Below are 19,250 nucleotides of genomic sequence, written 5' to 3' on the forward strand. Positions count from 1 at the left end.
CTTATATTGCCAGCAGCCATAGATATGTGCAGAGCTATGGTAAGCGAAGAATGTGCCAACAAATTAAAAACTATTCCGTTGTCAGACAACACAATCGGAAGACGAATTGGGGAAATGGCAAATGATGTCAAAGACCAGCTGATGGCAAAACTTCAGACAGTTCTGTTTTCCCTTCAAATCGACGAGACGACAGATGTTACTAATGATGCGCAACTGTTAACATTTGTGCGATACGAGGACAGTGGCACTATGTGCGAGGAATTTCTTTTTTGCGGAAGAGTGGCGCCGTGACAGCAAGTGGATCCTGCTCCCATTCAGTGACGATGCATCAGTAGGGTCAAGTCTGACGGCTGTGGAAGAGGATAAGCTGATTGAGATGTCCACAGACTCTGTCAGGAGGCATATGTACGACACACAGCCCCTTGTTAAATTCTGGATAAGTTGCCAGACAGAATTTCCACAGCTTGCTGCAAAAGCAATGAGGTGTCTTTTGCCCTTTCCAACCACATACCTGTGTGAGAGTGGTTTTTCTACACTGGCGTACTTAAAGAATAAGTACAGGGCTAGGCTTGATCCAGAGAATGACATGAGACTGTCTCTGTCTACCATTTCGCCACGAATAGACAGGCTGTGTGGACTTCACCACGCCCAGATATCACACTGACAGGTAGGCCTAATTCTCCCATGTTTTCACTGTTACGACCCTGGCGGGTTTAGGCCCCGCCCTGTGTTAATGGTAAGCCTGTTCTCTCTCCCTGCTTTTCTCAATCTCTCTCTGCTTTTCTCAATCTCTCTGTCTCTACAGCAGGTGATTGGTGACAGGTCTGTCCTGGCTGGGTTATAAAAGCCCTGACCAGCCAGCAGTTGAGGCTGCCTTGGTCTTCATTTGTTGGATTTTGGTTCTCCGGTGTTGTTGGATTTTTGTTCTCCGTTGTTGTTTTGTCACACACCTAGACTGACTTTGCATGACATTTTTAGTTACTTTTCCCAATACTGAATTGCACAACACTTTATTATTCTTTATTCTTTCTTTAAAATAATCTTTAATTTAATTTAATTTAATAAATCTACTTTTATTATTATAAAATCTGCGTGGCCTCTCTTTCATGTTTCATGCATTGAGCTATGCATGTAACACCAAATACACACGCGCACGCGCAGGCACATCAGTGGGCCGCGGATTGCTTTCTAGTCCGAATGGTGGTCCCTGGGACAAAACCAGTTGAAAACCCCTGGTTTAGATTAAAGGAGCCCCTATGCTTCTTGGGGTTTTCCCTTTCCTGTAGTGTGTTATTTAGGTTTTAGTAAATGGTCTACAAAGACTGAAATCCAAAAGTTACCTCCAAAGGGAGTTCGTCTCCCACACACTTCCCCCCTGCCCGAAACACCTCTAATAAACTCCTTTATTTACTTCTGTAACATTATGACATCACCATGTAACACTCACACTTATTGGCTAGCGCTTCAAAATATTGTGCAGAATCTCAACAGAGTCGGCCAGCTAACCAATCAGAGCAGACTGGGCCTCTGGTTTCAGACAGAGGGTGAAAAGAGGTGCTGCAACACAGGGAGTATTAAAAAAATAAATAAAGAGCTTTTTGAACAATAACGCAAGTAAACATATCACAGCAGGAGCACAAATTACAAATATGAACCTGAAAGTAAGCATAATATGTCCTATGTCGTTTATGTTAAGAGACGGTCCTACACGGTCTGCGGCTTTAACCCCTGTAAAGGGCGGGATGATATTGGTGAGTCAGAAGCAGCTCATCAAGATGATTGACAGGTGTGACTAACTGAGTGGGAGGATGGCGGGTGGGAGGTGTCAACAACACATTCACTTCATGAATCTATAAGAAGATCTTTGGCTTTTTAAACCCAGACAAGATGTCAATTATCCATTTAGCATTTTCCATTTCCAAGGAGTAGGGGACAAGGGATGTTAAGGATAAGATTAAAGTAAACAGTGTATGCCATATGTAAATGTTGTAGTTCATCTGAAAACTGACGGATTCATTTGAGATGAGGTTAGCACTGTGTCTGCGTCTGAGGGTCTCTGATTGGACAGGAGCTTGCAGGATGTTCACAGATATCCAGACGCCGGTTGTTAGTCACCTGGGGGGTGAACCCAATAAGACTTTTGATGTGGTCAGAGAAAAGGTTGACCTCAGTCTGGCAGCGGAACAGGAGCACATAGCTGAGGGCCAGCCTCTGTGCAGCTTCGTATCGCTATGGAGCGTAAGGAAACTGTAATGACCATTTTTCTGTTTCCAATGCAGACACAGTGAAGATCAGGCTGACCCTTTAAGTAACCACAAGCGGATTGGCATGTGAGTCAGAGAAACTGTAAGAAGACGCTTGTTGGTTCACAGTCAGCAACAGCAGCAACAGACACACGGCTGTGTGCAAGGCGAGCACTGTGCGTTGGTGTTGAGGATGGATGTAAAACAAAAAAAGGATACAACCATGGAAGCAGAGCCCAGTTTAAACCTGAAAGTAACTTATTGGAACATGAATTAAACTACATGAATACCCATAACATAAAGCAATCTTGCATTCATGGGACCATAGAAGCATTCGCCATTCCATAAACATGTTGTTTTTTAAAGATAATCTTTAGCACTTTGTGTTTATTTTTTGGTGGATGTTGTCAAGAGAAAGAGAAGTACGGTGGCCGACAGGTGCCAACAGGTTATAACCGCACAAAGCACTTCCATTAGGAGAAACGTGCAACAGTTTCAAAAACATTTGCAGCGTTTCATAGAAGTGTTGAATTAACAAAATGCTTTAAAAAAATAAAAAATAAAACGCTACAAGAAGCTGATAACACAATGGAAACGGGAATAAGTGATGCACACAGCTGGGACCAGAGCACTTGTTGATATTCAGGGATTACAAAGTTGGCCAACTGCTAACAGCGTTCCGTTAATGCAGCGCTTATAGTAAGCCATGCGCATGCTTTGTAAAGTTACCAAATGTTTTTCTAAATGCTACGCACGTGTTGTCAAGTTGATGAAGATGTTTCTAGATTTGCATGTGTTTTGGCACATTTATGTTTTATATTTACAATGTTTTTGAAAGTGCAATGTGTTTCTCCTAATGGATGCATTCTGGGCCTTTGTAGTGTCCAACAGGGTTGCACAGGTTGGCCACCATACAAATTGCATTGGCCATTCTTTTTTCTTTAAACCCATAAACGTCCCCAGCGATAATCAAACATTGTGGTACATTCCGAACTAATAAGCCCCTTACAAAATATCAAAGTATTAATACCAAACCGAGGTAATAAAGTACCACAAGACAAAGAGACAATTGAAGAAACTGCTTATCCGCTTTTGGATTAATCTAGATTTTAATAATAAAAAAATATACCAATCATCTCATAACCCAGAGTTAAAATTAAAATTGCAAATTTTATCATTAAGGTATCTTTATCTTGCAGGTAAATAGTGTCCTAGCATGTGTACCAATCCATACCAGAGACTTAGACGGTAGTCTGGATCTCATCAGTGAGAGCAGGATGACCTTTCGGTTATACAATGTTTTACTGGACAGCAAAGTCACAGGTTCAATCCTTATCAATGTGTCCAAATAAAAAACACTGAACTCATCATAACAACAGAGAACAATCCATGCTGAGACTGGACATTACAATTGTTTGACATTTGGACATTTCTGCAAGAATTGCCTTTACGATTGGATGGAGAGCATGGCTATTACGAACATTCATTTTTTCCCTTTCCGAAAATAAGCAGAATTTAGTATTATTTTCTCTTTTCCTGACAAGCTAGCACAACATAATTGGTGCCAATGGACTCTTATTTTTCATTTTTATATGAAACAAACATTAATCAAACCTGTCTGCCTGCTCTTCTGACTGTCCCGTAACAATCCTTGCCGTCCCAGAAGACACCTGTCCTGACCAACAGTCCACAGGTCCACCGGCTCCAGCACAACATCACGACTTCCCTCTGAACCCCAGCAGAAATCTCAGGATCTAAATGATCCTGTAAAAACGAGTCTCCAGAGCTCCCACTCCCCTCTTCACAGATTGGCCGAACCCCCCTCAGACGCTCTCCTCATGCATATTTACTCAACCAGCTGAGTCAACAATGCGAGGTGCAACACTAGAAAAAATTAACTTTTGCTGGGAAAGAAAAATGGGTTTCCAGAAGCTCAGTCCATGTATGTCAAAAGTGAAGTGAAACCTCTAAGTAATGGTGCCAAACAACACAATCCATGCAAGAGTAGGCATATAACCAGTATACAGAAAATGAAAGCCAGAAATTGCAAGGGACTTTCCTTCTTTAACTGAAAAGGGAAATTTTCTGAAATATTTTCTGAGGTTGATTCTACAACGTGCTACCTAACCAGACAACATCTGTGGATAAAATCTGAAGAGACTAGTTCTGCGGGTTAAGAAAAACACCAGAGACATGTTATGCTATCAATCATTCACAAAATACTGTAACAGATGAAAATAAAACGTTTCCTGCCTGTTTTCAGTATCAACTTTGACGCAAAAAAGCCAAGGACAATAACCTGAGAACTTTTTTAAAATGGCTACAAGTTTTATTTTATTTGTTAAGGTCACATATCACAGATACATAATCCCAAATGATTCCCTCCCTTTTCTGCGATCTTGAATCTTGAATGCACTTATCTGAAGTCGCTTTGGATAAATGAGTCAGCTGAATGTAATGTAATCTTGGTAGTACACTTTAAGAGTTTGATTGATAGCGTTCAGACTGGCTTCAAAGAACCTGGCTAACCAAACCAGAGTGTGCATTTAAAGATAGGTCTGGGCAATAGCTCAATATCATATGCAATCATTTAACACAATTACAGATTCTAAATTGATAATAGCAAGCATTTAGTAACTAAAATGTCACAGAAACACTGATGTGAAATGTTTGGAGGTACTCATTTGAAGATGGTGTTATGTCTCAACATATTCACCATTACTCTCCTTTATTGTTCTCCCACATCTTAATCATTTTTTTGTTATTTATTCAGCTTTACTCAGGACCATTTATTTATTGAACTATAAGAAAACATGCGTATCAGTTTTATTTAGAGGTGCCATTTAAAAAGGAATCTATATCAAGGTGCTTTATACTTGAAGTAATGCAACCTATCCTTCACAACTGCATTGTTGTTTTTCGTTTAAAGACCCACAGACACTGGGAAATAAACCCCATTAGAGAGTTTCCCAGTAACAGACAGAGACAAGAGGAAGCTCTCCATTCTGTCTCGAACAGCTGCTAGATTTATCCCCTGACATTATTTCAGCCTTTCAGGTACTTCTCCCCAGTCTTGGCATTTAAAAAATGCTCTCTCATGTCAACTGCGGCCAACTGGGAGATCACTAAGAGGCGACCTGACAACCGTCGCCCGGGCAGCGTAGGAAATAAACCGGCCTCTCTGTTTGTTTAGAAAATGGTACTGTCAGAATGTCTTTTTCTTTTTTCTTGTGGGATATTTCTGTCAGCACCAGGGGTTTATTAATGTTCTGATCTGCATAAATGAAAGGTCGCATCTATGCTTTAATTTGTTTGGATTTCTGTTTCTAATATCCGTCACAATGCAAAAGTGACTGCAAAACTGCATTAATACCATACAGCTATATGGTCATTCAAAGAGCCTTGTTAGGAATGTGGAGGTTTTCCCATTCTGTAGTGTGTTATATATATTGTTGTGCATGTAGATTTTCTGCAAAGGCAAAAATCCCAAAGATTCTCTCCCATATTACACCCCACCCCCCCCCGCCTGAAACGCCTCCATTGGACTGCTTTGATTACTTCCGTAACTTAGTAACATCCCTATGTAACACTCGCGCTACTATTGGCTAGCACTCCAACTCATTGGGCTAAGGGGTGGACCTCTCTAAGCGGTTGACCAATCACAACAGAGCCGGCCAGCTAACCAACCAGAGCAGACTGGGATCTGGTTTCAGACAGAGGGTGAAAAGAGGTCCTGCATCACAGGCAGTATGAGACAAATAAAGAGCTTTTTGAACATTAAAGCATGGAGACATGTCCCAGGAGAGACACTATACAAATATGAAACGGAAAAAAGCACAATATGTGCTCTTTAAAAAAAAATTGCTTGCCGGCAACAAACAAATCCGTTATTGAATTGTGTTTGTCCAACAATCATTTTAGGAGCTAAATCCTCTTTCATCTCCTCAAACAACTTTCTGAATGTGTACCTCACATATTAACCATTGCACAACATCATATAATCAGATTCGAAAGGACTGTTTTGGAAAATCTATGAAAGAAATACTGTCCTTTTTAATCCCTGCATGTATCTTTCTTGAATTAAATCTGGCACCTACATGACCCACAACGCAACCTGACTATTAACAGTCTGGTAAGATTTCATGTGTGTTGTGCTAATAGCAGCTAACGTAGCTGCTAAACAGATCTGGTCACTTACACAGAATGTTTTTAAACTTGTAGTCTTCAGAACCAACCCACACTGAGTTCAGCATAAGTTTATGCAACTCTTTACGGATATATTGAAACGCTACCACAAAAATTGGAGAAAAGTACATTTTATTAGGATTTTCACTGTATAGTCACTGTATTTTTAGCGACTAAATTGGATAAATTAGCCTGTTGGCTAATAAAAAAGTTAGCTTAGTTCTAACATGGTAAGTCCAAAATATGACGTAAAAGTTCAAATATTTTCAATGTTCTCGAGGCACCCGGGAAACCAAGGAGGCCTTTTAAAAACATTGGAGATCTTGGAAATTCCCATACGGATGAATGACTTTCGGTTGTCTTGTATAAATTCACAGTGCTATGTTGAAACACTTAACACGTTTTTCTTTGCTTGTCCTCTGTGTGTTCGCACCTTTCACGTCACCTCCACATCCACCAGTACAAGTATTCCCAAATCCCCCATCACTTCCACTGTGTACATGTTACACACCCTTGACCCATTGTTCAACAACAAATTATCTATTGTGCTATGCAAGCCGTAACTTTCCAGCCTTGTGTCGAGTTATTCTGCTTGCCTTGTTTTTGACCCTTACTTAACCTTTCTGGACTTCAGCCTCCCTGTTTGAGCCCCTAAAGCTTGGTTGCCTGTCTTTGACTGCCCGCCTGTAGCTGAACCAGTGACTCAAATCAGCATCAGACAATCTGTGAAGCGTTTAGGGACAAAGTAAAGAGTGAACAACAGTACAATAACTGCCTGAGGAAGAAGAAAATCTGCATACTGTTTTTCAATAATAAACACTTGTTCAGCAGATTATTAATTACGCAACAAATTAAAATATGACTGCTCCTGTAGTCAAATTGAATTGTTTATCTTACATTTCTAGAATAGAATATGCCACTTGCTTGTTGAAAACAGTCTCAATAATGACACTTTGATAAAATGCTTCCTCAGAGAATCTACAAGACTGCAGACATCGATTCACTTCCTTTAAAGCCGACCGACAGTTTGACAGCTCAACCACTTGGCTGCTGTTTTTTTTTTTACCATTAGTGTCTGTCAACAAGCGCTCACATCTCTGCACCTTCTTGTTTTCTGTCCGGCATCATAAACAAGTGCTGTTCCTGGAAAAGCCCACAGCTTTAATCTTAAAGTCGCTCAAAAGAGGGGAAAATGATGGAGTGAAACATTTTTCAATTTAAACACCACCCACTTACTTAGGGCTAAATAACATTGTGAATTCATCAGAACCCAAGCAACATTTTGAAAGGCAATGTCAGAACAAAACCAACAATAACTACACCCTAATCAGAAAAAGTGAGGATTGAAACACTTAGGAATATTACAAGAGGAGATTTTATGTATGTTATTTATTTGGTAACGGTTGATTATTGGGCCAGATAAGCAAAGAAAATAATTGACAACATGTTTAAAAAGGGTAGTGAAAGCATGTGTCAACCTTGTTCAGCCGTTTGACAAATGGAGAGATTTACGCAACTGTGAAATGATTAAAAACCAATCCCAAATAAGCCGTCTTCCTCCTAGACTGGTAAGTCATATGCACATTATCTAATGAAATACTAGAGAGATGTGGTTTTATTTCGGCTGCAGAACTAATCAAAATGTTTAGCAAAAGCGCAATATGGTGCTGTTTCCAAAAGAGTAAAAATATATAATATAATATCTGAATTATATATTGTGGAGCTGCAGAGAAGTGCGGGACTACAAACTATTCAACACACTAAATACGAAACCTTTGTTTGGTACAGATCCTGTCATTTTTTCCTAATAATGTGAATATTGTCTCAAAAATGGTCATTCCCTTCATCGTTAATCATATCGCAATATCAGTCAAAGTAATCACCATTAGTTACTTGTTCCAATGGTGCATTAACATTAGATGGTGCTTATGGAAAACACTATTAATATTGTACAAATATTGGAGGGATTGATCATTTGTGTACTATTATTCTCATTGAAAAATATATTAAATGGCTAAGGAGTGATTTTGTAAGAGGATCTTTACCAAACAAATATATTCCAGATTTCAATACAATTTCAGTAAATTTGCAGCCCTAATCCACACCTAATGAACATTCCTTGCAGTTGCTTTAAGTTAAGGAGACAAAAGAAATGTTAAAATGTATCAGAAGCAGAGAAATCTGGATGTTATGTTCCCTAATAAAAGGTTCAGCACCACAAAACTTACGAACATAGCATTTTTCCACTGGCCACAGTTTGTACCAAAGGCTGTCTGTTGTAGATGTGTAGACTCCGAGCTCGAGCTGAGAAAACCCGGATGACATCACTATGATTTCATCAGACTTGACAAAGCTCCTTGCAGCCACAGAGGACTTAAGACAAGAGGTAATCACAGCCTGTTGGTTTCACTTTGATATAATATTGAAGAAATCAAAATGCCTGGACTGTATTAATACCATATCACCCAGTCACACCATAATTCTGCCACAGTGACTTGGTTTGACCCCAGAGAAGAATTCAGGCCAAATGAAACACAATCAGGTGTTGTAGCCATGAGACAAACGACTGAGTGTGAAGAAAGAGAAGAGCCTCTCACACTGAGAGCACATCAGAGTATCAAATCTAATTAAATATTATTGTTAGAGCACATTTCAGACAGCGTGACCTCGGGTGCGCTACAGATGTGGTGAAAAACGAGAAACAAATCAGCTTAAAACATTTAAACTGGATTTGATCTCAACTGTTATATCAGGATTCTTGGGTACTATTTCCACAGGGGGAGAGTTTGTAATAGAGACAAATGCCAAATGGTGCTGCACTCACAGGCTTAATTCTGATCGAGAATGTCATTTGTGTAGTTTATGAAACAGCACATGAATGCACCGCTCTGGCAGTCAGCACTGAATATCAATGTAGATTTTTGAAAGGAGAAATACTACAGTATAATAAACTACATGGCGAGAAGTAGGTGGACACCCAAACATTACACAAAGCTAGACGAATAGCTTCTTATTGTGTGGTGCAGCATTAGAAAAATGATGTTGAACTTCATCTAATGGGACTTTAAACATGAAAAACATTCCCAGACCTAAAGTTCACCTTTAGCCATACAGTGGGTTTTTTTCACTGCCAAATTATTATTTTTGTGGCAAAAGAAATGCAATGTTAGTGTTTAAAGAAAAGGTTGCACCATAGATGTGTAAAATGAGGATTTTGTTATTGTCATAAAGGCAAGTATCACCCCTTAACGTCTAAAAGCAAAGGACTACTTTAGAACACATACATTACTGATAAAAGGTAAAACTCAGTATTGGGTACAACAGTATCGAAACATTAACAAGTAAGAGGATATATTCTGCTCATTTTCAGGGTCATGTTTGTATTTAGTCCCTCTCCTGGGACATGTCTCCATGCTTTAATGTTCATAAAGGTCTTTATTTTTCTCAAACTGCCTGTGCTGCAGCACCTCTTTTCACCCTCTGTCTGAAACCAGAGCCCAGTCTGCTCTGTGCAGCTCTGTTGTGATTGGTCAACCGCATCGAGCTGTCAGGCCCCTTAGCCTATCAGGTGCAATGTGTTGGAGTGCTATAGCCGATAGAAGCACTAGCGTTACATAGTGATGTCACTATGTTACAGAGGTAAAAAGCCTCTTTAAAGAACAAAACAAATTAACTTTAAAAAAGAACAAGCAATTCCATCTCTTTTGTCAGGCTGCACCCAATTAATAAGGACGCCCCACATCAACAGTGTACGGTAATTAAAACAGTGTTTTCCAATAGCTTCAGATTGGTCCGTAATTTCCAGATTCATAATTTATTAACAAGCTGGCACAGCCACACATCCTCTTCAGACTCATGGGATTAATACAGACACGACCAAACATGTCAACATATCAAACATGCACACCCTCCTCTGCAGGGAGACGGTTACCTGGGTGTGCAGGGTTTTGTGGCACACACACCTACACACAGAAATACAACCTGCTGACTGAAGGCTGCACACCAAATTAGTTTTTCTCCTTTAATTAAGTAAGATTATCGACACACTCGGCAGATACAAAATATGATATTAAGCAAACAACTTGAAAGATTTGAAATCTGAGAAGTAAACAACTCCAGGTAAACATCGCAGCACCTGAGGGCAACAAGGGAGTCGAGACGAGTTGAAATGTCACCAGAAGGAAAATGACTACAAAATAATGGAGCTACAGATTACAGTTGCAGATAAAAACCTATAAATTGAGGGGATGTGAGTCATGTGACTCTTGCAACGAGCCCTATTTAACTGTAGGTATTGGTCCAAAGTGTGAAACAAAACAAGCACACAAAAGCAGCAAAATCATCCCAACAATGACAAATCTTACTCCGTTAACCACAGTAAAACACTGCAGCACTGGACACACACACACACACACACACACAAATTTGCTCAGAATAAAATACCGCCTGTCAATTTGCGTGCAAACAAGGATATTCCCAGATGGAAATGAGCCTATTTACACTTTTACACACACACACACAAAATAACAATTTAAGGTATATTATGCTTCAGACTGTCACACACACACACATACAATAAAACTTAAACATTCTTAAACTCAGCAGTACTAAAGTGTCACTGAAGAGTGCACAGAAAAACATTCGCAGATAGAAATGGACACACACACACACACACACACACACACACACACACACACACACACACACACACACACACACACACACACACACACACACACACACACACACACACACACACACACACACACACACACACACACACACACACACACACACACACACACACACACACACACACACACACACACACACACACACACACACACACACACACACACACACACACACACACACACCCCAGCTCTCGTGAGGCGGCGTGTTTGCGTCGCTCACCAGGTCGTCCAGGATGCTGACGGGGAAATCGAACATGCACATCTTGACGGGCTGTGCGAGCGCCCTGTGCAGGCTGAAGAGAGACTTGGCTTCCATGCTGCACACTGAACAAGGCAGCCTCTCCACCGCTCGCACACATACAGACAAATAAACAAAAAATGTAAGAAAAGAAAAGAAAAAAAAACCCAAGAAGGAACTCCCGCAGCTGGCTGCTGACTCGCTGTGGCTCTCACCGAACTGCGTGGAATCTGTCTGTAAAAAAATAAAACAGGAATCCCTCTACCTCCTCCTCCTCTACTGTTCCAGCCGCCAACAAACCCCCGCACGCCCCTGATTTCCCTCCCTCTTCCTCTCGTCGCCTTTCCTCCTCCTCCTCCCTTCCTCCCTCACCAGGGAACGTCTTAACTGTCAGCAGCTGCTCTCGTCTTTCCGTTTTCTGAAGGTATTGCCCAACAGCGCGGCTACACTCAGCTGTTGTGCCACGACCGCAGCGTGTTTGCCTTCTCTCTTTAACAAACGTTACAGCCTCAAGTGCTCAGGCTTACCACACAACTGTACGCGTCTGCCTGATAGAAAAAAAAGGCAAGAAAAATACCTCGCCAAATGAAATGCTTCAGGTAAACAGAGGGGCTCCTGAGTTTCCGTCTTCACTCACTTCTGCTTCATTATGCTGCAGCGATTTAATCAAGGGAGAAGGAACGGCTCTGTTTTGCTCCTGTAGTGCCAGACTGTCTGTGTGAGCCCATTAAAGATGAAGCAGGGCTTTGGAGCATGGCGTATGAATCAGCTCGCATTAATATTGCTGGAAAATGTAGAACCAAACGTTCTTGAGAGTTAGCAGCCATCATCTGAAAAGTGCTTTCTTTGGTAGATTTCTGCTAAATGCATTTTCTTTCCATTAGTGATAGATGTTTGTGAGGGGCCCTATTCTGCTCTTTTTCAGGTTCATATTTGTATTTCGTGCCTCTACATGTCTCCATGCTTTAATGTTCTAAAAGCTCTTTATTTTCCTCATACCGCTGTGCTGTGTTTTCACCCTCTGTCTGAAACCACAACCCAGTCTGCTCTGATTGGTTGGCTGGCCAGCTCTGTTATGATTGGTCAAGCGCTTAGAGATGTCCCACCCCGTAGTCTATCCGTACAATATTTAAAGTTTTGAGCGGTAGCCAATAGAAGCGCGAGGGTTACAAAGTGATGTCACCGAGTAGAGTACAATGGAGGTTTCAGGCAGGGGGGGAGTGTATGGGACAGAAACTTTGGGATTTTAGCTTTTTCAGACCATTTACATGCATAAAAACCTATACAACACACTACAGAGAAGGGAAAACTACCAAATTCCCAATAGGGCCCCTTTAATTTCCGTATAGCTGTATTTTTTTATAACTTTTGCATTGTGGCAAATATTAGAAACAGAAATCCAAACAAATGAAAGCATAGATGCAACCTTTCATTTCTGCAGATCAGATAATAAATAAACCCCTGGTGCTACACTAAGCTCTAAATCAGACCCTTTGGCAGATCAGTTTTTTATACCGATGGAGATACTACTAAACCAGTTGTTCTGAGCTGTAAGTGTTAAAGCTCTCAAGCGGAATGCCTGATATATAATATAAAAAGGTCCCAGATCATCACTTTAAATGTGCCAATGTCACTCTTGTCAGTGCTGGTGATGTCATTTGTATCTCTCAGATGGTTAATCTTGTTCACAGATTATATGATATGATTGGCCTCGTTTATTTTTGACGTGTTTTTGTCTAGTTCTGCAACAACAAGACGATTTATCGATCAGTTGATAGACAACAAATACTATTACCAACATTTTAACAGAAAATCTGTTATTTTAAAAGAAGCATTTCACTGGTTCCAACCCCGCAAATGTTGATGGTTTTCTTTGTTAAACTAAATATTTTTGAGTTTTGAACATTAAGGCATAGAAGACATTTGGAAACGTTTCTATGGCAATTCTCACTTTTTTATTAGCTCATAACTGAGATGAAGCTGATGCTTCCCAACGGAAGGCTTTTGTCTATATTTTATTGGACGCAAATCCGTTTTTTTCCCTGAGTGCAGGATGAGTCACCAGCATTTTCTATTGCCAGAAAATCAGAAACTTTAAAATGCCAATAAAATCACCTAATGACATGCCATTTTTGGGACAGATACTGGCAATAAGGAGATATATTTTTAGTGTATGGACATTTCCTTTAACTAAAATCGAATGCTTGCATAAGTCTACATAACACGCACATCTTGTGGATGTGTGCATTCTCAAACTAACGCTATGCCTCTCTTTTAATGCCTTGAACTCAACATTAACAATATAGCAACAACAACAGTCTCGAGTGATTGTATTAAAATCTGATATGACGTACTGCTATTTTCAAATCGCAGGAGTTGAATTTATTAGTTAAATGTGTCAGAAAAACCTTTTAAATAAAAAATGGTGGCGCTGCAGCTTTTGAGAACTGGAAAAACATCTATATTTTGAGCGAGCCCCATGCTTTATTAAGCTAGTTGTATTGGTATTTCATCAGGTGCATCTCACTGGATCGATTCAATTTCATGACTAAGTCTTTTGGTGTGGAAACTATCACAACACAGCAAACCGAGGCTTCTGGATGCATTTGAAAAGAGACTAAACCTTTATCATCACAACAAACTGAATACCCTCTGCATCACATGTTTTCCTGCTGAATGTAGGTGAGGGGTTCACCGCAGCAGGACTCTATCACAAACACCTTTGCTTCCCACTGGACTTGACCCTGACGGCCAAATTGCTTCCAGCAAAACCCTGGAAATGCTTCTAGTCGATCTTGTCGTGTTGAAACGGTGTTAGAAAGGAAGTAAGTTTGCTTTGACCTGGAAAAATAAGAAACACACACACACCAGCCTCGGAGCTGTGAAACATGTTTTGACCACTTTGCTTCTGTGTTTCATCAGCTTGCAGATGTACGAAACTAACCTGATCTCAAACTGGGGAAATAGATTGCAAAATGAAAACGTAGTGATCCTGCAGAAAATGTGCATCATGCTCACACATTCCTCATTTTATAGCTTCACTCTCTTTTCACGTGGCTGCTAATATTTGCATTTTAACTGGACCGTCGCTTTAAATATTTTAAGTCCTGGCCAGTAGTCTTGGGGAATTTAAATGGGGGTACAAAGGCGGAATTCAGCCCCGATTCACATGCAAATGATGCTCGGCGGCGTGATTTAAGAGTACAGCAGCGAGTGGAGATGAAGCGCTTCCAAATAAAAACAACACAGACAGTCAAAGAAGAAGACGAAGGAAGGAGGAAGAGAGAGCAGCTGAAGGGAAAAGAGCAAGAGGGCCTGAAACACCACTGGGAACTGCTTTCAGATGCAGAGGCCGTCCCACGGCTGAATACTGTAGGAGAGCCGTTGTCATGGAAACAGGGAGGCAAAGCCGGCTCTTCATAGGGCTATATAACACTGACTCCCCCCCTCCCCCTCCTCCCTCCTCCTCTACAGATACCCAGCCAGGACAGGAAGCCAGACTGTAACCTGCAGCTCCGCTTCCTGCGGATGCAGACAAAGACAGGACGGGCGGTGCAGGTACGCAGACCATCATCTGCATCACGTGACCACACACTGTAAACACTCACCACTGCGATCAGTGAGGTGCTGTCTGGGTAAATGCTGCTTCAACACCATGAGTCCAAAACACCTTTCAGTACATCAGGCGACTGATAATAAGTAGGGAGGCAAGACTTGTTGTTACATTTAAAGGGATAGTTCACAGTTTTCTAAGTGTGACGTACTTATCCGTGGTCAGGGTATTAATAAAGTAGATCGTTTTTGGAGTGTCCCTGGTTAGAGAAGCAGAATAACAATATTTCATTTTTATCCAGGTGAAAATTGGGTTTAAAATAGAAATAAAATAAACATATTTTTAAAAACACAAGTTAAATTAATAATGTGCTATTAAAGATACAATTAAATGACCTTTAAAAAAAATATTTATAGAAACATAAAAAGTTAAAGTAAGAATTTTCATTAAATTTAAAAAAAGCTATTTATATAAACATAAGGAGTCCAAGTAACATTTCCAATAAAAGATCAGATACAATACAATTAAAATATTTATTTAAACAAGAAGTAAACTTCAGAATAAAAATGATAAAATCAAATTAAGTTTACAAATATATATTTATATAATGAAGTCAAAGGAAATGTCCAATAAATGATCAAATGTAATATTTATATGGACATAATAAGTTAAAGTATTAAACAGGTACTACACTATAAACATGTATATAGTCTGAAGGCAGCGTAGATATTCTAAATATGTGTACACTTAAACTCATGTTCCCTTTATGAGTTGGGCTCAATACTTTTGCTGCTGCCCCTGGCCGCAGTGGCACATTGCTTATCTAACGTGCCAATCTTTATTTACTGTAGGTGATGCACTGACTTTGGATAAGTACCTCCAAACAACCCCACTTCAAAACATCTAAACTGTGCCTTCAACACAAGGGTATGAATTCAGTTCAAAGAGGAAATCAAATAAAACGACACAGTGTTGAACTGCACAGCTCTGTGTCTGCTGAGCTCAGACTGTATCTTGTGTTTATGTCACCACAGCTGCTTTCTTTTGTTCCATTGTTGAGCTGCATTCGTGGAGAAACAGCCTCCAAGTCTCAAAAGTTTAGAAAGTAGAATGTTATGGCAAATATAATGATATTAAAAAAGGGCCCGATGCTCATTTTCAGGTTCAAAAATGTATTTGTGCCTCTACTGTGACATGTTTCTATGCTTGAATGTTCATAAAGCTCTTTTTTTTTCTCATACTGCCTGTGCTTCTGCACCTCTTTTCACCCTCTGTCTGAAACCAGAGCACAGTCTGATATTTGTCAACTGCTTCGAGATGGCCCTCCCCTGAGCCTATCACCTACAATGGGTTGAGGCGCAATGTAGCGCATGTAGCATGTAGAGTGCTGCATGCATGAGTCCTTAAACCAGGAAATGCCCACACTTTTTTAACATGTTTTTTGTTAGATGCCTGAAATAAGATCTGTGGTTAAAACAAGCTGAACAAATGTTCTACTGTTTTGTTAAAATGTGTCAATTCCCCTACTCGGAATGTCCGAAGATTTTATGCGTCTAAACTATTGCTCAATGGTGACGTGATGTCTTTCATTTCTAGCCTAACATTGGCTTTTTATTCCTGCTGATTGCATTCATCCTAGAAAAATTACATTAAGGCGTTAATAATATGTGGGGATTATCCTGCTGAACAAAACATGCAAGTATTATAAATGTGTGTTGGCCACAAAGATTATTTTCCATAATCTATATACTTTTCCCATCGAATGGGAAAATCCATAAAAAGATGTAACATAGCATTTAGCCGACGCTTTTATCCAAAGCGAGGTACAATAAGGGCAATAATCCATAAAGATGCAAACTATAGACAACAAAAACGGTGCTGAAATATTCATTCTCCCATTGCTTTTTGTCAAAGGACCCCTTGCCCACCCCCTCCAGGACACCATGTCCACACTGTGCAGCTCCTTCAGTGACAGGCTGCTGTACCCACGGTGTCTCACGGAGAGATACCGCAGGTCTTTCCTTCCTGCAGCGGTCAGACTCTATAACCATCATGGACCCCGGTAGACCCCCTCACATATAATATCACTGACTATAACACCCCCTGTTGTGTTAATAACTGTGCAATATACATATCTGCCTGCTATACTTTTATTTTTGTGTATTTTGCAATTGTGTGATTCTTACCTTGGAGTAATAATAAGCTGTCTTTAGCTCGTTCTGCTGTATTAATGCAAATCTCCCCTCTGTGGGACTATTAAAGGTATTCTGATTCTGATTTTGATTGCGATGCTAACTTCCAGGTGGGCCTACAAAAATATGTCATCCCTGCACCAGTCCATTGACACGACTGCACATGATTACAAAGTCTACAAACACACACACACATCTGATCCGGTCACTCAGAAATTACAAACATGGGGCCTCAAAGAAAACAAATGACAGTCGAACAAACAGCCAACAGAGAAAAAACAAGCAGAGCCAAACAGTCTGACAGTGAAATGCTCAGCGACAAGTCCAAATAAAACGCTGTTACTGCTTTTTGCAACACTGTTCATATATTTCTCCGCAGTACAAAAATGCTTTTGACAAGGCATTTCAAGGACAACCCTCCTCCATACACACATAACTATTAATGGTAATGCTACTGAAAAAAAAGCCCTCTGGACTAAAAACTGGAGAAAAAAATGTCTGATTCTTGTCACATTCCATCAGACAAAGAAGTCAGATTTGCTTGGGAGTGAAGTCAAGCTTCAACAACAAGAGAGGTTTCTGGAGTGCCGTGCAAAAAATGGGAGCAACAGAAAAGCTTACAGCTTTATCTACATTTCCTGTGATAGTAGAAGAGAAAAGGCAGATAAATGTGTCAAAAGAGGACAACAATCAATAAGCGAGAGGAAACAGGATTTAGGTGGAGGAGGAGGGGGGGAGAAGAATGAGAAAAGGTTGTTTATAGTGGAATCCACAGTTGGTGCTGTGTGTGTGTGTGTGTGTGTGTGTGTGTGTGTGTGTGTGTGTGTGTGTGTGTGTGTGTGTGTGTGTGTGTGTGTGTGTGCGTGCGTGTGCGTGCGTGCCATAGGCAAGGGAAAGCCTCACATCTCTCAATGAAGGCTCAGCTGTGACCTTTGACAAATGTTTTGATAAAGGTTTAACTTTTGTAAAAAAGGTAAATTAACACTATTTCGATAATCGATTCATTATTTCAGTCATTTCTCAAGCAGGAACTAAATACAGGACGCAGTTGCAAATACTCATTGCTTCATTTTTAGCGGTCATAAGGAAAAAAGACCTCCACTGAATCATCATTTACACTTTAAAAACTATCAGCTTTGCATGGTCTGGATATGTAGGGAATTCACTAGAGCCGTCTCACTTCCCTTAGTACACTCCATGTGTGTGAATTTTGAAAGCTTAGTGTTTTTCTCAAATCTCACACGGCGGCTGTGCCCTCAAGGAAGTGACAATCTCCGCTATTAGCTAGGTAGCAACGATTCGAGTTAGCAAATCAATTCCAATAAAATTAACGATGGCAACTTTTCGATACCAGTGGTGCAGAAACGATCCCTTTTCCGGTTACTTCGTGCAAGACAATGGTTTTTTTTTTATTATGTGTTTGTAGTTTGAAGCCTGTGGTTCAGCAAGCTGAGGAGATTTTCACGTTTTGTTCTCTGACATAAATCACGTCAGTAAATACCCCACTCGTGAATGTCTGAAGCTTCTATGTGTCATAAGAAAGGCGGCTGCTAACAAGTGACTGAAAGAGACTACAGAACAGCATCACACCGACAGGAGACCACCTTTAGCTTAGCAGGGGTGATTCATAGCCATGCTACCTTGATGGAGTTAGTTTATAGCCTAGCGTTATGTGATGTTAATATGTGGAGATTATCCTGCTGAACAGAATGTGTTAAGTATCACGAACGTGTGTTGGTCACAAAGCTTATTTTCCGCAATATACCAAAATTCAATGGGAAAATCCTGTTGGTTTTTGTTGATGGAACCTTTGCAATGCTAACTTCCAGGGTCGGCCTGCTACAAATACGTCATCACTGCACCATAAATAAAGTGGTACATTTAGTAAATGTGAAAAAAAGAAACCACATATGACATTAATTTGTATAGTGCTGTTTTCACAGGAAAAAATGCAATCATAGTACAGTATTTCCCTTACGTAGCCGATGGTGACCCTTGGTTGTGAGAAATTAGCATTCCCAGGAAGTGCAGCAAGACCCAAAGCAACTTTTCATGGTGGCCAAACAGGGGTATTACAGTTTGGTCATGATGCTATTGGGCCCAAAAGCCGCTAATACTGAAAATAAAGTCAATTCACATAAAGAC

The 19,250-nt window shown here is 40.3% G+C and overlaps 1 protein-coding gene and 1 long non-coding RNA gene across 4 annotated transcripts in view; one reads left to right on the top strand and one right to left on the bottom strand.

Annotated features, from left to right (window-relative positions):
* The window catches only part of LOC134873536 (ral guanine nucleotide dissociation stimulator-like), a 72,023-nt gene that overhangs the window by 51,504 nt on the left and 1,269 nt on the right, over positions 1-19,250 (bottom strand). Inside the window, exon 1 of one of the 3 annotated variants that reach the window (XM_063897212.1) lies at positions 11,343-11,606. The exons of 1 other annotated variant lie outside the window; for it this stretch is intronic. In XM_063897212.1, coding sequence (XP_063753282.1) covers positions 11,343-11,438 — 96 coding nt within the window. In that variant the 5' untranslated portion in view covers positions 11,439-11,606. Of the gene's footprint in view, positions 1-3,857; positions 3,988-11,342; positions 11,607-19,250 lie in introns of those variants that run through there. One more of the 3 variants, XM_063897211.1, reaches the window with a different exon arrangement.
* Positions 14,066-17,053, top strand: LOC134873142 (uncharacterized). Its single transcript, XR_010166917.1, has 3 exons — positions 14,066-14,185; positions 14,835-14,918; positions 16,828-17,053. It is a non-coding gene; the product is annotated as an uncharacterized LOC134873142 (long non-coding RNA).

The sequence above is a fragment of the Eleginops maclovinus genome, chromosome 12 (assembly GCF_036324505.1).
Source record: "Eleginops maclovinus isolate JMC-PN-2008 ecotype Puerto Natales chromosome 12, JC_Emac_rtc_rv5, whole genome shotgun sequence".
In the NCBI taxonomy this organism is placed as follows: Eukaryota; Metazoa; Chordata; class Actinopteri; order Perciformes; family Eleginopidae; genus Eleginops; species Eleginops maclovinus.